General features: G+C 38.3%; 1 protein-coding gene across 1 annotated transcript in view; it reads right to left on the bottom strand.

Moving 5' to 3' along the window:
* LOC110154708 (cadherin-2-like) overlaps positions 1-20,928 on the bottom strand; it is a 236,842-nt gene that overhangs the window by 90,674 nt on the left and 125,240 nt on the right. Inside the window, exons 4-6 of the mRNA XM_020918725.2 lie at positions 14,955-15,152; positions 11,379-11,534; positions 156-300 (exon numbers count right to left, since the gene is read on the bottom strand). Of these exons, the coding sequence (XP_020774384.2) occupies positions 156-300; positions 11,379-11,534; positions 14,955-15,152 (499 nt within the window). The remainder of the gene's footprint in view (positions 1-155; positions 301-11,378; positions 11,535-14,954; positions 15,153-20,928) is intronic.

Below are 20,928 nucleotides of genomic sequence, written 5' to 3' on the forward strand. Positions count from 1 at the left end.
AGCTGAACAGAATTTTAACACCTTTTTAAAGAAAACATTGTTGGCTAAAAAGTATTACTAGAAAATATTTGACAAAATCTTGACAATACCAAACAAATTAATTAGTTAGAAAAGTGCGAGTAAACAAATTAAAAGCTGGTGATGCAATATCGTACCGGGTTTGGAGCCCTCGGGGACAGAGCCGTTAAAGATGTTGTGAGTGAACTCGGGCCTGTTGTCGTTTTGGTCGATGACGTTGATGACGATGTCGATTGGGTTTTCCACTTGGTTTCCGTTCAGATCTACAGCATGGGCCCGCAACTGTCAACACAAAAGTACAAGACATTTCATTACAATTAGGACTAGGGCTGGGCGATATGGATCAAAAAATATATCTCGATATATTTTGCTATATCTCGATATACGATATATATCTCGATATATTGTCAAGAAAAAATAACCCCCTAAAACTGAAAACTGCAAAAACAAATCTGCCAAATTCCACAAGGTCCTTTTTTTTTTTATTGAAGTGTAAGAGGTCGACAGTTCATATAGGAACATTTAAGATTACAAAAAACCCTAATTACATAAATAATTTAACTGTAAAATAAAAGAAATAATACATATTTCCTTCTTTTCATTCATAAATAAACCAACTCAACTCAAGCTCATCTTTGCATTAACTCTGTTATCCAGACCAGAACCAGAACCATGAGCTCATTTAGCAGAAGAAGCTCAGGATGTTCCTTATTTCAACAGATCCATGTTCCTGTCCAGCAGTAAGGAGCTCTGAGGTTTAATCCCACAATCCACTGCAGATCAAACCCAACGTTTCCAAACACAATTGTACAAGTGACACTTCAGCAGATTATTCATTAAAATATTCTGCATAAATAAACTTTACATTGCTAAACTTTACAATATATAAAGCATAACGACTCTAGAGCCACATCAGCCCGTTTGCGATAATAATGTGTTTAATGCAGTTTTGCTCACGTGTGTTTACATTTTACAGAAACGAAACTTAAGCGCATGGCTCATTTGCATAAACAGCACTTCTCACGCAGCTCAACTCGTTTAGCTTCTTTCGGGCTAAAGGACGCGACTCGGTGGAATATGAGGATGTGCTGCTTGGTGGTTTTGTCTGTAAATGGTGGAAAAGGTTCGTGGTGCTTGAAGCTTTTCACTGACACCAACTTTCGGCGTTCACGGCGATAGTGAGGAGTGAAGGAGACACGAGCGAACAAAATCAGGGAGGCGGGGGCGCGCGGGAGAGAAGGTAAACAAGCGAAGCGGCGAAATCAGAATTGAATATAAGCATTATATCGATATATACGATATGTCAGAATTCATATCGAGTTTAAAAACTATCTCGATATATTTAAAATTTCGATATATCGCCCACCCCTAATTAGGACATACATGATGGACAATAAATACAGATTTGAACAAGAGAAGCACCAAGTTACGAGAGTCTGAAAATGCATAAAGGGCCCATATTACATTGTTTTCTGGTCGATGTTATAATCTTGTTTCAGACAGACCTGGAGTTGTGTTTTGTTTCACTCACACATTTAAAACACAAATCCTGTATATTTACACTCTTGTTCACACAAACAGAAAACACTCACACCCTACTGAACCTGTGGTAAAGCTGCTATAATAGCTGAAAACTTGAAAATTACTGCTTCATGACATCACAAGGTGGAGCAAAATTTTGAGATTTGGAGATGCAGACAGACTAATAATAAAAAAAGATTACTCAGACATGTGTGAATGAAACAAAACACAACTCTGGCTTTGTTTTTGTGGAAGTAACAGTAATCTAACATGTCTTAAAGCTCACAAGAGTCAATTTTGAATCATATAGGATCACTAATGGTGAGGAGGAGAAGATGGAGAGTCTGAGGAGGGTCTGCAGCTGTGATGAAAGTTGGTGGGTTGTAAAGGGAAGGGAGAGAGAGTGTGTTTAAATGAATTGCATGAAAGGTAAGTGGTGGAGAGAGGAAACCAGCAGCTAGTTTTCTAGAAGTTGATGATGGCATAATTTCAGACTCAGATTCAGTGCAGGGACCTGTGTAAGTTTTTTGAACAAAATAACCAAACAATTTGAACTAAATAACTATCATGACATTTTTTACAGAGGTATTAACCATAAAACAAGTCAACAAATCAATCAATCAATGCAACCTGATAGTTAAAGGGGCTAGTTTGTTTGTTTTTTGTAAAATAAAATAAAATAGAAAATAAAAAATACAATAAAAAAATCCTGAAGTCTAAAATCTAATGTTGTTTCCTCATCACAAACAGACCTGGAGTTGTATTTTGTTTCATTCACACATGTTTAACACACGAATCCTGCATATTTAGTCTGAGTTCTTCTCTCAGACAATAAAAAACAAAACTCTGTTCCACCCTGTGATGTCATACAGGTAATACAGAAAGGGCTCCACTGTGTTTTTAAACTCCATACACCTTTACCAGAGTCTTTTGGGCAATTTCAAGCCTGGAATTGCAAATCTCTACTGGTAAAAGGAGCTGTTAACATGAAAACTACCACTACATGACATCACAAGGTAGAGTCTTTTGAGCTTTGGAAATGTAGACATGTGTAAATAAAACAAAACACAACAGCGGGTATGTTTTTGATGAGGTACAGTACATTATAACATGGCTAAAAGCTCACAACAGTCATTTTTGCGTAATACTGGACCTTTAAACTGCAAATTCCATACAATTTTACATTACAGATGTTGTAGAAAGCGATGACGTCACGTAAACGAATTAAAGATAGAGTTATAATGAATCACTCTTTTCTGTTAATTTCAAGAATGTGAAAAAAAAGTTCAGAAAATTGGTTCTTAATTAGAAAGTAAGTGCGAATGGCAGACGGTGGCAGACTTCTTCCGAGATTAATTTCGACTTCATATGAAAATTTCTCATTGATTACCTCAAACTGCCTTAGAGGCTCCTTAAATTGTCAAATAATAAAATCGTCAATCACAATAAAGCTTTCTCTGATTCGCAATATTAACCCGTCTTATGATTTGGTAGACCTTCAAATCAAACTAAAACATTCCTGTCTGATAATGATGATTGCAGACTAATTGGGGCTAGTGATGTTTTGAATTATGGACCTCCAATTATCCAACTTCGCTAAAAAGTTGAAAATGACAGTTTAATTGCGGTGGTAAATTAAAAGTGCGGAACGTTTGGTACGAAAACAGGTTCGGCGAGGTTCCTGGCCCAGTTTGACCCTGTCGTTGGTGGAGACAGGAGCATTCACACCGCTCATCTGCATAGAAGCACAAACAGGAGCGCTCCCTGTCACAAAAATAAATGTGTTTTTTAAAATCGATCTGTTTTTTACCTCTCAGACGGCTGCATGGAGCTGGGCAGGTGTCAGGTATTCAAAAGCGGGTTTCTCGTTTTAGCGTTTTGTTGTGATTTTAAAAAAGGAAGGCAGCAGCTCGGTTGGTTAAGTGTTTGGCTGTTGACAAAAAGGTTGGTGGTTCAGTCCCGGGACGCACTAGAACAGGCTGTGTGTTATTTGGCAAGACATCTGCCTTCCTTTAATTGTCTGTGCTGTTTTGTGTTAATAATATTTGGAGTGAGAAGTAATGACTCCAAATGAAATATAAAGAGACAATCTTCAAAAATAGCTGGTTTACAATAATTCATTTAGTCATTTGGCAAAAAAACAACAACTTTAAGATACGCCAAGGAGTTTTTCTGGACATGGAAATGTTATTGCTTTGTCTAGAATGTTCCACAGTATAGATTAAACCTATCTATCATGAGGGAGGCAAGCAGGTTACAGCACGACGCTACCTTACAAGCACTGTTGGGCAAGTTACTTTAAAACTGTAATGCATTATTTATCTCTTATCACTGTCATTTCAAATGAATTTGTTACATTACAATATTACTGTGTTTAAAATTAAAACATTACACGACTATTGCAGCACTTTTAAGTTACTCTCACCAAAATAAATGTGAAGATGCTGAACTTTTGTGCCATATATGGACTGAACCAGGACTAAACCAGGTCTAAACCAGGACTGAACCAGTACTAATCTTGGACTAGAACTTGGAATCTAGGACCAGCCCTGAGCTCGTGGAACAGGATGTCTGCAAGGTGCGATTGGTCACCTGCGGGTAGGCCCGTGTAGCGCGGAGTTCTGCGCCGTCCTTTTGCTCGCAGTCACCCGATGGTCTATGCGGGCGAATCTCCGGCATTTCACCATTGCTGATATCGCGGTAGTTTTAGCAAATTTGTATGAAGAAAAACCCACCATTTCAATCCAAGTAAAAAAACAAAAAACATTGTAACGCGCGTTACTGACATTTGTACTGACTTTTTTCCCTGCCACATTACTGCAAAAAGCAATGCATTACAGTAATTCGTTACTTTTATAACGCACTACTCCCAACACTGATTTCAAGTCAGATCTGTGGAGAATTGCCCCTATTCACACTGTAATTACTATATTTCTGAGCAATAGAAACATCTGTAATGAATAAATGCTGGATGGATGTGTTTAATGTCGTACCATGGAACATTTCAATGAAAGCAATAACATCTCCATGGAGACAAGTAAAATGCAGAAAAAATGCAGGGGCAGATAACATAAGATTCAGGGATGTAACAATAACCGTAATATCGTGATATCGCATCGTCAAAAGTCTCAGTAATATCGTGGACCATCACAATAGATCGAATTACAAGTGTCTTTGCTTAAATGAAGAACTATGGTGCAGGAAAAAAAGAAATACAGTTCTAAGCACTTTTAAGTCATAGTTCTTTGGATTAAGTCTTATCAAGGCATTTTAAGAGGAAAAAGTAGCACATTAACAGTTTTGTTAACCTCCACAAAATATGGCAATAAATATCATACAGTGAGATGTATATCGTGAAAACCGAGAGATTTGGATGTTGTTACATCCCTAATTGTGAGCCTCCCCATCATATCGTGAGCTTTTCCAAGATATCACAATAAATATCGTACCGTGAAGTTCATACCGTGACGATATTGTATTGTGAGACTTGGATATCGTTACACCCCTAATAAGATGACTCTTCTTTCTGCTCCTTTTCATTCATTTCTTGTATGTTTAATGTTGTGACACTGTTAATGTCTTTTTATACTTTACAAATGAAATAAACAATAAACAATGAATAAATAAAAATAAATAAGTAAAATGCAGACCTTCCAGCAGTAAAGTTGAGCAATACACCTTTAAGATACACAAAGGGGCTTTTCTGGTAGGGGTATCTGCAACCTGCACTGCTTGTTTCCATAGAGATTCTATTGCATTGCCTGGAATGTTCCACCGTGTGACATTTAGCATGTCTTTCTTACATTTATTCACTAACAAATTATTAAACTGCTAAACAAAGTCTTTCCTACCGTGAATGGGCTTGTCTCTCCACAGATCTGACCTGTAACTAGTGGAATGACCTGCTTGCTTTGTGAAGACACTTAATTTTAATGCCCTACACTGGAACATTTGGCAAATCAAAGAGTTCTACGGAGACAAGAATGTGGTGGATCTTTCATAAGAAAAAAAAATAAAAATTACACAGCACATCTTTAAAATTAATATACAGTTACAGCTACTTTTTCATTCATATAAGTCATGTGACCAAAGTAAGCAAACAAACAAACATAAAAAGAAGTTTGGATCAATTTGTGAGAAAATAAAATCCAAAAGCTGTCCATCTCTACGACTCAGCACTGCATCGGCCAGAATGCATCAGGAATATGAGCTTTATGTAATTGGCGATGGTCAGTGAAGCCGCCTGGAGCTACGATCGCTCCACTGAGTACTGGCTTTAGGGCCTATATATGTCAGTACTACATCAGTACTATAATATTCTTGTGCATAAACATCACAACCCAGGGCTCCATCACACTCATGAATATTCACACGTATGCACATGAGCAGGTCCTGACTTCATTTCGATACAGTAAGCTAAGGACGTGTGTGTGTGTGTTTTTTTTTTTACTTTTTGCTTATGGCCTAACCTGGAAATCCAACCCAGGACCTTCTTCCTTTGAGATGAGTGTTGCCAGGAGGTTGGAGTTTCATATACTTTTACTTCATGGGGTTTTCAGACACCATAGTACTCTTACTTGAGTAAAAGTTTTGGTTCCTCTTCCCATTGTGAGTAAGTCTACAAGTGATAAAAGCTTCATGTTGACAATAGTAAATGATTCAGATTTCAAACATCTTTATTTTTTGCACAACTATTTCAGATTTTACTTATTTTTTTCTCATTTTTGTGGTCTATACTTCTGAAAATAACCAGATTTTGTGCATTAATTTTAACATTTTGTCCTTCCAATTACATAAACTTCAGATTATAAATCAGATGTTACGGGCAGTTACCAGGAATGTAACAGTAACGGAAACATCGTGATACTGTATCGCTAAAATTTTCACAATAATATCGTGGACTGTCACAATATATCGAATTACGAAGTCTGTCTGCTTAAATTAACTGTTATAGCGCAGCAATAGCTAAAAAAAAACAGAGGAAACTACATAGACCATGATCCTTTGGTGTTGTTAGTGCAGACTTAACATTAATAACACCTTTAAATCTTATTTCTTCATATTACAACAGTATCATTATAACAGGATCAGGCTTTTAAAAGGAACAAGTAGCATTATTCAGTTTTGTTAACCTCCACAAATAAAATAAAAATAAATAAATATCGTACCGTGAGATGCACATCGTGAAAATATCGTATCCAGAGATTTGTACATCATTACATCCCTAGCAGTTACTCGAATTATCACTCTTACTTCAGTAGTTTCCCCAAATTTTACTCTTACTTCAATATTTTTTGAACCACAACTTTATACTTCTACTTGAATAATATTATTTTGACCTAACAGTATCCTTACTTGAGTACAGGTCTTGGTTACTCTGACTTAGGCTTGTCAAAAGTATCAAAAATCTGATTCTAACAGATACTAAAACTAGTATCAAAACTATATACTCATTCAAACAAGAGTCGATACTAAAAAAGTCAACAAATGAATGATCTTGAACTGTATCAGAACAAGTATAAGAGAGTAGTACACGCCCATGGACACTGTGGCACCTACCTGGACCATGAGGGACTACACAGATATAAAACCTCATGGTAATACAACAGAAAGTACTATGATTTATTGTTGAAAATGACATTCTATTGTCTAAATAAAGAGGTATCTGAATTAGGGATGTAACAATATCAAAATCCCTCGATACGATATTTTCACAATATGCATCTTACGGTTCAGTATTTATTGTGACATTTTGTAAAGGCTGACAAAATTGTGAATACGCTATTTTTTTTTCCTTTTTAAACACCTTGGAAAAGCCTTTAGTACTGTTATAAAACAAAGAATTAAGATTTAAAAGTGCTTAATAACAGTGATTTCTTCATGTAGTCTGCACTGACAACACCAAAGGATCATGGTCTATGTAGTTCCCCCTGGTTTTTCAGCTATTTTTGCACCATGGCAAGGCAAGTTTATTTCTATAGCACAATTCATACACAAAGTAATTCCAAGTGCTTTACAGAATAAGAAAGACATTAAAATCATAAAGAAAGCCATTAAAAAAAAAAAAACTAAACCATAACAACTAATTTAAACAAAGAAACTTGTAATTCGATATATTGTGAAGGCCTCCGATATTATTATGAGACTTCTGACTATACGATATCACGATATTTCGATTATTGTTGTATTATTATTAATCGAAATGCTTATATCGTGACAACTAGGGCTGGGTATTATTAAGAAGCTGCCAATACCTCGATGCATACGCCACGATACGATACATATCTCGATACAGTGCACTTTCGATTCAATACGATATATTTAAAAATTGATTCAAACACTAAATCGTGGCTGCGATACTAAAAGTTTTTTATTAAACCACTTCTTGTGCGAAGTTCAAATGAAACACAAACATTTTAATCATCAAAACAGTGAAAATGTCAAATGTGTCGCATAAATGAGTTTCCTTCCTCTAAACAAGCAACAAAACTGTAGCTCTGTAACAAAATAATTTAGTAAAATACACCAAAAAATACGGTATATCGATACAGCAGCCCACGATACCGATACTGCATCATCACATTAAACTATACAATATATTGATATTTTTGCACAACCCTAATCGTGACAACACTACTCTAACTGTCTCAATCATTCGTATATTAAAGAGAGTGTACTTGGAAGCAGCGTGCTAAATGAATTGAAATATGCAGACTGTGGAGGAGTGGGAAGTGAACTGTGCTCGGAGATAACAGCTGTTGTGATATTTCGTAATTAAAAAATAAGTTCAACGACGAGCACTTGGCTGAACGGAACTAATAACAAAAGGTGTGCCAAGAGCGTATGTCGGAATCCGTTTCATACTCGCCCGCTTTGATTAATTTGTGAATTTCGGACTTTAATTACGGAAAATTAGGAGCAATTTCATCACAAAACACAACTGCATGCTTAAAGGTTGTATGGAGGATTTTTTTTTTGTTTCAAGTTGTCAATGATAGCATTATAGAGGTGCAGTAGCCTTGTAATTATGATGACCAAAAAAAAGAGAATAAAAATTCATCAACTCTGGACGTGGTGGGGCTAAACATTTGCCAATAGATAACGACACTGCCTCGTTATCTGTTAGCTGACAGGCTGTCAATCAATCTCCCTACGTTTCTAGCGTAACTGACTTGCCTGCGCGCCGCCGGTACGTGGTTTACGTATGACCTGTCACGCAGTCCACAGACGCAAGCCGCACAGACGCTGTTTACTCCACCAACGCAACAGTTCTTAGCGGCTTTTTTTGACCTATATCTTCCTCGCAGTTCGCACAAAGTTTGTTGCAATGGCGACAAGAATCCAGGAGCAGTTCGCCGCAAAAGAAAGTCCGTTTTTGAGGTTCGCTGAAAGAAGAAGACAAGGGGAAAAGCAGCGAAGCCAAACTAAGGTGATTCTTGAAGATTCATTCCAGCGATGGCGCAACTGAAGCAGACGCAGGGTCTAAAGACTGACGCACTGGTCGCCAAATTACTCCTGGACAGGTCACTTCTGCTTATTATGAAAACGTACTTTATTTCCAAGAGCTAGACAAACGTTTTTCAGGACACGAAAGCGATATCCTATGTCTGAAAACGTAATTTTCAAGGCAAAGAAAGAGTCCGCTTGCTGCTGCGTGTTGTAAGCTAGTTCATTCGCACTGAATCTCCGCGCACTCTTCTCTGCTCCCCTTTCCTGCTCCTGTCCCCGCTGCCCGATCCGCTCTTCCCCCTGCTCCTCACTTCTCCGGGCACGGAATCTCCGCGCACCTCTCCCCTCTCCCCTCTCCCCTCTCCTCTCTCCTCTCCTCTCCTCTCTCCTCTCCTCTCCTCTCTCCCTGCTCCGCTCTTCTCCCTGCTCCTCACTTCTCGTCCGCGAACGAAATGTCCGCACACCCGCTCCCCCCGCTCCTCACTTCTCCGTCTTGCCTAACCAACACTGTAGTTAGTTGTTTACAAGTCATGTGCAGCGCACCGGCTGTAAACAAACCTGTTTCTGGCGTAACGAGGAGGCGGGAGGAGGCGTTTCTACGTAGGGAGCTGTAGGGGAGGGGGGTGGTTTCACGCATGCGCAACATTTGAAAAAGGACAAACAGTCGCTGGATTTCTCGTTCCTTGGAAAATCCTCTATACAACCTTTAAGCGAGGAGAGAGGAGAGAAGCGTCTGGTAGCTAAAAAGTTAAGATTTGAATACACCGCCTGTTCTTTTGAAACTGAAAGCTCAATTTCTATATTAAAGTGCAAACATAACACAAAACTGACCCTCGTGAGCTTTAAACCATGTTGTTACCTCATTAAAAAGAACATACCCTGAGTTGTGTTTCGCTTCATTCACACATGTTCGAGTAATCTTTGGTTATTAGTAGGGCTGGCTATGATACTAAAAGTCTTTGTTAAACCACTTCTTGTGCAAAGTGAATATGAAACACAAACATTTTAATCATCAAAACAGTGAAAATGTCAAATGTGTCACAAAACAAGTTTTCTTACACTAAGCAAGCAACCAAACTGTAGCGCTGTAACAAAATAATTTAGCAAAATATACCAAAAAATATATATATCGATACAGCAGCCCACGATATCGATACTGTATCATCCCATTAAATGATACGATATATTGATATTTTGTTATTTTTGTACACTTCTAATTATTAGCCTGTTTACATCTCCAAAATGTCTGAATGCTCTGTTCTACCTTGTGATGTCATGAAGTGGTATTGTTCAAGTAATTGAGTAATTCAAGTAATTCAAGTGTTCAAGTTAATTCAGTAGAGACTGGAAATTCCAGGTCTGAAATCATGCAAATGATTTTAACGAATTTGTGCTCCAACACAGTGGAGTACTTCCTGTATTACCACATGACATCACAAGGTGGAACAGAGTGTTTTCAGTTTGAGGGAAGAACTCAGCTTAAATATGCAGGTATGTTTTTGGTGACGAAAGATCAGAAAATAGTGTAATATAGGTCCTTTAAGGAAATGGTATGATATCCAATACCTATTCCAATACCACAATGGTAATTAAAAAAACTAATAATAAAGAATAGAATGACATTTAAATTTCAACACAAAATAATAGATAATATTTCCATGTGGTCATATACAGGTTCTGATATATGTAGACCAACACATTTTGTTCCATTGTCTTGTTAAAAATGTCCACACACAATGCACATGTATCCAGCAGGCTTCAATAAGGGAGGTCAGATATTTCCCAGTTGAATGTTATGAGTTCTGACCTCAGAGCATTTCAGCTAAATTAAGTCGTATATGAACAATACGTCCAACGCTAAAGGATAAAGAAATGTAAACGATGAACAAATGTCTGTAACTTAAAGTGGGAGTATCATGCAAGACCCTGGACCACTGCAAACCGAAAATGATCTAGTGTTGTATTTCACATTTTACAGGGCCCATATTAGACTATTTTCTGATTTATATTAAAATATAATGTTGTTTCTTCATCAAAAACATACCTGGAGTTGTGTTTTGTTTAACATCACATCACATGACAGAGCATTTTGAGCTTTGGAAATGTACACAGATTAATCACAAAGGGTTACTCAAACATGTGAATGAAACAAAACACAACTCCAGGTAGGTTTTTGATGAAGTAACAACATTATAACACGGTTAATAACTCACAAGGGTCAATTTTGAGTAATATGGGACCTTTAAGACAGTAACAAAAACTGGTAAAATGTCTTTAATATAGAAAAGGGCCAACTGAGACTTATACATTAATATTATAACTATGAAAATATACTAACATTTTTTAATAATACCATTTGAAAGAAACAGAATTCTAATATGTGTACTCACGTGGAAGTTGGAGATGTGCTCTCTGTCCAGCGGCTTGGTCACAGACAGTTGTCCAGAGATGGGGTTGATGATGAAGATCCCTGTGGGCGGCTGGTCTGCTCCGGGTCCTGTCACACTGTAGCGCAACAAGCGGTTCTTATCTCGGTCTGAGCGGATCTGCGGAGAAGCGAGGACACGTGTTAAACAGCTAGTCATAATAACTTAAAAACACCTGTACCAGATTTTTGTACTATTACTTGAGCAAAATTTGTCCTGTCCCAGTACGAAAATATTGCAAAAGGAGCTCCTGAGGTCAAAATAAGTCCACTGTGTATTGCCTGGATCTAATTATAAAGCAGGAGGTGTGCTGTTAGCATGCTAGTTGTCGTTAGTATTACTGTGACGCTTTGTCTTTTGAACGTTGTGCTTAGAAACTCATTGCTGTGAATAATGAGAATGCTAGGAACGCAATAAGAAAATGAGGAGACTTTGGAACACAGCAAATTGTAAAAGTGTGATAAACAAATATACTTTATTTTAAAGAGGGTAAAATCAGGTAAAGCGTTTTTAATATAGAAAAGGACCCACTGAGAATGACACATTATTATTCTTGCCATGAAAAGATAATAACATTTTCTATACCATTTAGAAGAAAGCAGTAAGTGGAAGAAGTGTACAGGAATCCTAAATCACAAAAGCAACCAAAATGATAGAAGTATTTATTTTTAAAGCTACACTGTGTAACTTTTTGGTTGGGGGTCCGTCACCTGCTTGTTCCTATGTCATAAATGATGTCTCACAGAATAACATTAAGCAACTCTACCTTACATTTATTCAATTACAGGTGGTTTTATAGCTCAAAAATACCTAAAAAAAAGAGGCATTCTGACGATACGGTCACCTGTCCACAGATCTGACCTGTAACTTTGTCTGGTTTTGTCCATGAATATAGAGAGGTTTAATACCATACTGTGAAACATAGGGGTGTGCAAAAATATCAAAAAATCAATATATCGTATCGTTTAATGTGATGATACAGTATCGATATCATAGGCTGCTGTATCGATATTTGTATAAAGTATTTTTGGTATATTTTACTCAATTATTTTGTTACAATTACGGATGGGCATGATTAATCGATTAATCGATAATTGATCATTAAGAATTTAATCGATTACGTTAATTTTAATCGACAAACCGAATGTAGGTTGCTGTGTGTAGTGTGACCAAACAGGTCCGTACATGTGTCTCTCTGCATCAGAAGGAGCGAGACACAAACAGTCGGTCAGTCTGCAACGTACCGAAGCACAAAAGTGTATTTAATGATGATTTGTACAAGAAATTCCACGCTTTCCGTTGCGTTCAGGACAAGTGTGAGTCCATGTGCACAGTGTACAAAGCAGCACATATGTTTCGGTGTCCAGTAGGAAAAAGCTTTGCCAGGTGAGAGTCGCGCAATGTCGATGACGAGTCTCCACCTCCCTCCCCCCGTATGGTGTCCTGGTTTTGACAAACGTAAATCTGGTCACACTAACCTGTATTCACCTGAGTCATGTCTTTTAATCCAACAGAAATTGACCGCATCAGCGACACAAGAGCTGCAGTTTTATCTTCGCTGAGTTTATGCAAATTTGTGATGCGGTTTTAAGTTTTGTTTCTGTGAGAGTTGCGCAAAAATGAATTAAACATATTATAATTTCAAACGGGCTGATGTGGCTCTAGAGTCGTTACGGTTTATATGTCGTAAAGTTGAATTTATTTATGCAGATTAGTAGTGCAGATAGTAATAATAATGATGATCATTTTAATATAAAAACGTTAATGATTAATCGATAATCGATCGTTAATTCTTCCGACGATCGATTAAGAAAATTTCATCGAATGCCCATCCCTAGTTACAATGCTACAGTTTTGCTGTTTGTTTAGTAGATGGAAACTCTTTTATGTGACACATTTGACATTTTCACTGTTTTGAGGATTAAAATGTTTGTGTTTCATATGAAGTTCGCACAAGAAGTGGATTTGAACAAAGACTTTTAGTATCACAGCCATGATTTAGCCATTACTTTTTTACTGAACCGTATCGAATCGATTTGAAATATATCATATCGAATCGAAAGTGCACTGTATCAAGATATGTATTGTAACGTGGTCTATGTATCGAGGTATGTATCGTATCAGCAATTTTTTAATGATACCCAGCCCTAATCTCCGCTGAGAAAAGCATTTGACGGACCCTCTAGCAGTAAAGTTACACAATGCACCTTTAAGTAAATACTTCATCTTCAATTGTTTTACATAGTTTGACTTCATAACCATTGGCCCTGGCATTTGTGTGCAACCTTTTCAAGTTCTATTATCATTATTCTTTACTGAATAGAAAAAACAAAAACAAAAAAAAACATTAAACTTCTTTGAGACCATAGAGAATTATTCCAAATACACAAATATACAGTCTTTAGGTATTTAAAATAGGTAAGATTCACATTTATGCGTCATATTGACCCTGTTCTGACCATTATTTTGAGGACTTTTGACCATAGTGACAAATATTTTTTGTTTAAACTGTTACCTAACACAACAACAGCCCTCATTTTTCATCACTTTTAACCCAAGTTAGACATTCTTGTTACATAAGACAACACAAAAGCTAAACTAGAATCAACTGACAACAGATTCCCATAAACTTAAAGCGTACATTTTACACGTCTGACTCGCATTTTTCAGACACAAGCCTCGCCAAGCACAAGTGACACCTCCTCTTCTCCTCTTCTCTGTATATTTGGAGTCTCTTTGCTCCCAGATACAGCGCTGCAGCTTGTGTGAAGGAACTCGTCTCAAATGTAAAGTTGTAGATTGGAGCTGACCTAAAAGTGTCTGCTTTGTCAGGGGGGACTGTTCTCAAACTGAGCCAAACGCTGTGGGCTGCTGGCTCCTCGCGACGCTCCATCTGATCACAGCTGAAGTCATAATACACTGTCATAACACTGAGATCAGACTGGACATGTCAGAGAGGAGAGACAGAGGAGAGACAGAGGAGTTTTTCAATGAGGAAAGTCACCCAGAAAGATAGAAAGTTTCATGTGACAATATATACTTCAGGCAGGCAAGTTTTTGATTGTGAAGAACTGACACAGAAGATCAAATTCTTTTGTTTTTTTTTTCTTTTTACTTTCAAACTAAAGTAATACAGACTTTGTTTTTATTTATTTTTTATTCTTTTCCCAAGCAACTAAAACTTTTCTTGCCTGACAAATCCAGAATGATATCGCTCTGTATTTAAACAAGGTCACAGGTTTGCTCTCAGCCCCACCAAAGCTTGTTATCTTATATCTTTTTTTAACCTCTGGCTGTTCAGTACTTACCTTTGTACCATTTCAAGCTCTTCATTGGACTTGCATGACTTGAATTGCAATAAATAACTGGAAAAATGAGGTGTTCTAAAACTTGACCGGTAGTGTAACTGCTGCTCTCTTAAATGTTTGTGGTAAATAAGCTGTGTGTGTGTCTGAGTGTGTCGTTTTGTGTTTTTATTGTATCTGTATCTTTTAGTCTCCAGTTTTTTTCGTTCAGCGCTGGTGGCTGCTTGTGTCTTACCCTGACGAGGTCCTCTGGGAACTGCCCTCTGGAGTTTTCGGGCACATTGATGGGGGGGATGACCCAGTCCCTCTTGACCCGCCTGAGCGCCCCGTCACCCCCGGCAACCACGCTTCGCCAAGGAAACAGCACCTCCGGCACAGACCGCTGCTGCTGCTGCTGCTGCTGCTGAGTCAGGACCGGAGCACCTGCATTCACCTGTCAAACCACAAAGTCCCAGTGAGTCATACATATGTACTACTGTACCCTGTCCTCTACTACTACTACTTCTACTACTACTACGACTATGTGTGCTGCTTCTCTTATTTTGTCATAGTCTTTTTAAAGGGGCTGAACCTTTTCTTTTTTTTTTTTACATGCATAAAGTAAAAATGTGTGTTCCCAGATTGTAAAAGCAGCTCGTTTTATAATGAGGTCTATAAAGCCATGAACCAGAAAGTGCGTTGTTAGCATGCTAGTTGCCATTAGCCTTACAGTAATGGCAAAAACACTTAGAAACTCAGTGTGGTGAATAATTATGATGCTGAAAATGCAGTAGGTAAGCGAAGAATAAGAAACATATGCACATTTTAAACATGTTTATAGAGTTCACATTGGAGGAAAAGACTGAAATAAAACTAAAATAATGTACACAGACTTCAAAACATGTTTGTAGAATCTAGATCATCGTTTCCCAAAGATTGGTCGTGACCATTGCAAGAGATTTTTTTTTGGGTCGCCTTGTTTTGTAATTATTTTATTGACTATTTTGTTGGAGAAAAATCCCACACACCGTCTTACTTGCAAATTGTGAAATTTATTAGGACAAACTGTGCAACGTTTCGGCACTAGGCCTTCGTCAGGCAAACAGAATGAGAGCTCAGGTGGCCATCTTAAATAGGGTGTGGCAAGCACCCAAGGGTGACAGGTCATAAAGAAACAGTGCACGCAAAACCGGGGTTTTGCGTGCACTGTGGCTATTTACTTTGGCTATTTAAGATGGCCACCTGAGCTCTCATTCTGTTTGCCTGACGAAGGCCTAGTGCAGAAACGTTGCACGGTTTGTCCTAATAAATTTTACAATTTGCAAGTAAGACGGTGTGTGGGATTTTTCTCCATGTTCTTGGGCTGCTCCCTCTCCTCCAACGCACCCATCTCTAGTAATTGATGTGCGAGGCTCTCATTCTTTCATATTGACTATTTTGACTATTTTGTTCCAATATTGCTGGTTTGATTGAATGTTGAAAAGAAAAAAAAAAAAAAGCTAAATTTAAAGTCCAAATAGGCGACTTGTGAATCCTTTTATTACTGTTTCTATTACTGTTTTTAATTATTTTAAAACTTGAGTAATACTAATTGTTCAGAGAGACACGATCAACAGTAAAGTCAGCAATAAAATATCTTCATTAATGTTCAATAATGGTCAAATCCACCTTTATTTTGTGATTTTCTGTGATTTATTGACTTGGGTCGCAAAGGTTTGTGACTTTTAAAATATGGGTTGCCAGAAAAAAAGTTCACTAGAAACACTGGTCTAGACGACAGGGTTAGTAGCTTTTAAACATAATAATCAGACTCCATGTTACCAAAATACATTTCTTTTACTAATTGTGTCCATTAAAATTCAAATTGTGCTCCACCTCACAGTCCTAATTACAGAGTACACACACTACACACACGAGCACAAACACAGATGCAGGTTGTGTTGCTGGTGGAGGCCTGTGTGTGACCTCATTCCTGTGGGATTAATGCCGTTGGTTACAGACGTCTGGTAAATGCCACCACCTGTCACTGATCACTGATGTGCACACAGATCAGCTCAGCTCCGCTCTGCGATCAGGCCGGTGCTCTGGGGCCGACAATGACACTAAATCATGATAAACGTGAGCACAGTACGGCTAATCATCAACGGTCAGCCCGGGTTTTTTTCATGATTCTTATTTTCCCTAGAGGAGGGGCTCCCCGTGCTTGTTCCTTTGGTTGTAATATTCCACAGTACGGCATTAAACTTAGCTCCATAGAGAATATTGCAAAGTGTGGTTTTAACTTTCTATATCCATGGCATCATGCAGGTGACGTACCACCTCCACAAATCAAAATGGATCAATATGAAGAAAAAGTATTGAGTTTGGAGGCGGTGACTGTTATGCTGCTATGTGATGGTGAATAATGAAGCCTATAGAACACAAGTGTCAAACTCAAATTCACAGAGGGCCAAAATTAAAAACTGGGACGAAATCGTGGGCCAAACTAAATATTTATTGAAAATTTTCAAGATCAGCATGTTTTCTCTTTTTTTGAGATGTGTAATTAAACCGGGATTAAACTTTTTCTTATTAAAATACATTTTTAATAATAGTTTTGCTTAAACATTCAATCCAGAACAAGCATAATATAAAATAATAACAACATTTTAAATAAATAATGTTTCTATAGCCTATCTGTGGCCGGTGGATCAGCTCTAATACATATTTGACATGATCTCGTGGGCCAAATATAATTATATCACGGGCCAAATTTGGACCCTGGTCCTGAGTTTGACATGTCTGCTTTAGAGTGATAGAAGTTAAAAAGGACTATATGTCTGCTTTGGACTTGATTTAGCAAATGTGTAACAATAAATTATCTGAGTTATCTTGAAGGAGAATGTTTTTATTTAGTTGAAAATACACAATGTGAGAAAAAAAAAATCATAGTGGGTTTAAACTAGAGCAGACTGCACCTTGTGAAAAGTGATAAAACAAGTCATTTGTCAACGTTTAATGTTTAACATAAAACTGGAACTCATATCAAAACCAAAACTATATTCTTACATTTCTGGGTCAATAAAGTTTTGTTTGTTTATAAAATGGTTCTGACAGCAGCACTTCTCTGAGGACTCTCTCTCTCTAAAAAAAAAATGACCTTCCTTCTTTTCTCTCTCCACCCACCCACCCTCTCATAACCTCTCATCTCTCTCTCTCTGTCCTCTTCTCTCTCTCCTTCTTCTCCTTTCTCACTGTTCCTTCCTCATTTGATGTTGTCTCCTCACACTCTCCATCTCTCTTTCCTCTCTTAGCCCCCTTTCTCCCTGTCTCTCTTCTTTCATATCCCTCCTTTCTCCGGCTCCTCCCCTCTCCCCTCCTCTCTCTCTTCGCCTCCTTTACTCTGTGACTCTCCCTCTGTCGCTCTTACCTCCTCTCTGCCTTTCCACCTCTCTCTACCTCTCTTCTCTCTCATCCCCCCTTTCTCCTGCTGCACACTTCTCTCTCTTATCTCTTTCCCCCTACTCTTTCCGTCTTCACCCCTCTCTCTTCTCATCTATGTGTGTGTATCTCTCTCAACTCCTCTCTCTCCCTTCTCTCTCTCATCCCCCCTTTCTCCTGCTGCCCCCTTCTTCCTCCTATCTCTCTCTTCTCTACTCTCTCTTCCCCTCTGTGTGGGTCTTTCTCTCCCCTCTGTCTTTCCACCTCTTTCTCTTCTCCTCTCTCCACCTCTCTTTGCTCTCATCCCCCCTCTCTCCCTCCTCTCTCTCGTTCCCCCTACTCTTTCCGTCTTCTGCCCTCTCTCTCTCTCACCTCCTCCCTCCTCTCTTTGTCTCTCCCTTCTCTCTCTCTTCCCCTCCTCATCTCTCTCACTCCTGTCTTTCGCTCTCTCCCTTGTCTTTCCACCTCTCTCTCTCTCTTCCTCCCGTCTCTCTCATCCCCCCTTTCTCCTCGTCTTCTCCCTCCTATTTCTCTCTCCCCTCACTCTTCTCCTGCTCCTCTGTGTGTCTCTCTCTCACCTCTCTCTTTTCTTTCCCTTCTCCCTCTCTTCTTCCTCCACTCTCTCTCTCTCTCTGCCTCCCTTCTTTCTCATCCCCCCTTTCTCCTGCTCTCCCCCTCCTCCCTCTCTGCATCTCGCCCTCTCTCACCTTCTCTCTGTCTTTCTCTCTTCCTCCTATCTCTTTCTCCTTCTTCTCCCCTCACACCTCTCCTCCTCGTCTCTGTCTCTCTCTCTCCCTCCCTCCCTCCTCTCTCCGTCCTCCTCTCTTCCTGTTTGTCAGTCTTCATTCTGACCTGATTACTCCTGGGCCTGAGCGCTGTGTGCTGACGCGGCGGCTCTGCCAAACCAGCGTCTGCTAACCGCTCCTCCGGGTGCTCCTTAGGAACCCGTGTTGACAGGTCCGTATCGCCGTGTCACTACAAGAGCCGGACAATACACTGCACTGTCTACAAGATAATATCCAGAGGGCTGTTCCAAAGGCACGCTTAAAGACTTCGAGGAACCAAAAACACACCGAAAAACTGTCAATTCTTTTAGTAATATGACTCCTGGGTTGACAAGAGGTGAATAATGTTTGTTTTAAGTTTACTGGGTATTATTATTATTATTATTATTATTATTATTATTATTATTATAATTATTATAATAATAATTAATAATAATAATAATAATAATAATAATAATAATAATAATAATAATAATAATAATAATAATAATAATAATGAATAAAATAAAAAATATATAAAATAAATATAATAAAAATAAATAAATAAATGAATATTGGATATAATGTTTTCACAAAATCTCAAAATGCAGCCAAAAAAAACCAAAAAAAACAACAACAAAAAAACATATATATATGTGGGTAGTTTGATATATTTTAAATGTGCACTGTGGAACTTTTTGGTGCTGCTTTCTATGGAGATGTCATTGCTCTGCTTAAAATGTTCCGTAGTATGACATTAAACAGCTCTACTTTACATTTATGAAATTACAAGTGGTTTTATATCTCAAAAACACCTAGAAAAATGGGCATTCTGACTGAGCAGGGTCACCTCTCCACAGATCTGACCTGTAATTTGGACTACGTTTACACTGAAACAAATCCGCGTAACACATGTAACATGTCGGAAATGATACTTGAGCGTATTTGTTTACGTTTTACAGAAATGAAACTTAAAACCACATGGCTAATTTGCATAAACTGAGGCTCGCTATTGTGCACTGATGCGGTTCAGCTTCTGGCGGACTAAAGGACACGACTCACTGGATTATATGAGTGTTCTTTCTGTGACAGAGAGATGTTCTGCTGATGGTGAGTCTATTCTGTGCTTCAAGTCGCGTTGGAGATGGTTCACGTTAAACTTTTCAGATACGTCTGTAGGTCATACACACGTATGTATGAATGGACATATATGGACGTTTTGGCGGTAAATTACTTCGCGGCGCACAGACCTACATCAGCGTATCAGCGTTTTCAGGCGTAGACATGGTGCTGGATCAGATCTGTACTCAGACGAATTCGTGGGAGCTGGAGGCACCAGATCGTTCCGTCTCTGGAGTCGTTTTTAATCGGATTAGTGTGGACGAACACTGCATCCACAACGAAAACGACTCCAATACGACCTAGTGTGGGCGGGGCATTGGTCTGGTTTGGTCTCCATGAGGATAGAAAGGTTTAATGCCAAACTGTGAAACATTCCAGACAAAGAAATAACATCTCCACAGAGAAAAGCACCAGAAAAGTTACACAATGCACCTTGAAACATGAGTTAACAAAGACACGTTTTAGCTCATTTCCTTTGGACTACAAAAATATCTGATTATTGTTTTCTATTTAATCACTGTATGTTAGACTTGTACAAACTTTACTGATCCACAGCAGAAATGACTTGAGGTTAAGGCTATTCAAAGGTCTGGCCTCACAGTTGCCAAGTCTGCTTCTTTATAGCGACTTTGGGCTTCTTTGTTGGAACGTTGCTTGCAATTTGTGAGAGTCGCGTGTTTTTGGGCTTGTTCCAAAGAGGCACTTTATCATAAAAGATTCGATTTTTTTTAATCCTTTTTTCAGTTCTGTTTCACGTTAAGAGACTCAGTAATGGAGATATGCAGTCTATGGCTGAGCTGTTAATGTTTTAAAGTTGTTATATATGTTCAAATACTCTATGTTAATTAGCACAAACTTTTTAACTATAGTTGCTTATATTTGTATAAAAACATTTTTTCCCCCCAAAGGTTTGGTGCAGGGGGT

The sequence above is a fragment of the Boleophthalmus pectinirostris genome, unplaced genomic scaffold (genome assembly GCF_026225935.1).
Source record: "Boleophthalmus pectinirostris isolate CB_2022bp ecotype Guang Dong unplaced genomic scaffold, ASM2622593v1 HiC_scaffold_7, whole genome shotgun sequence".
NCBI lineage: Eukaryota > Metazoa > Chordata > Actinopteri > Gobiiformes > Gobiidae > Boleophthalmus > Boleophthalmus pectinirostris.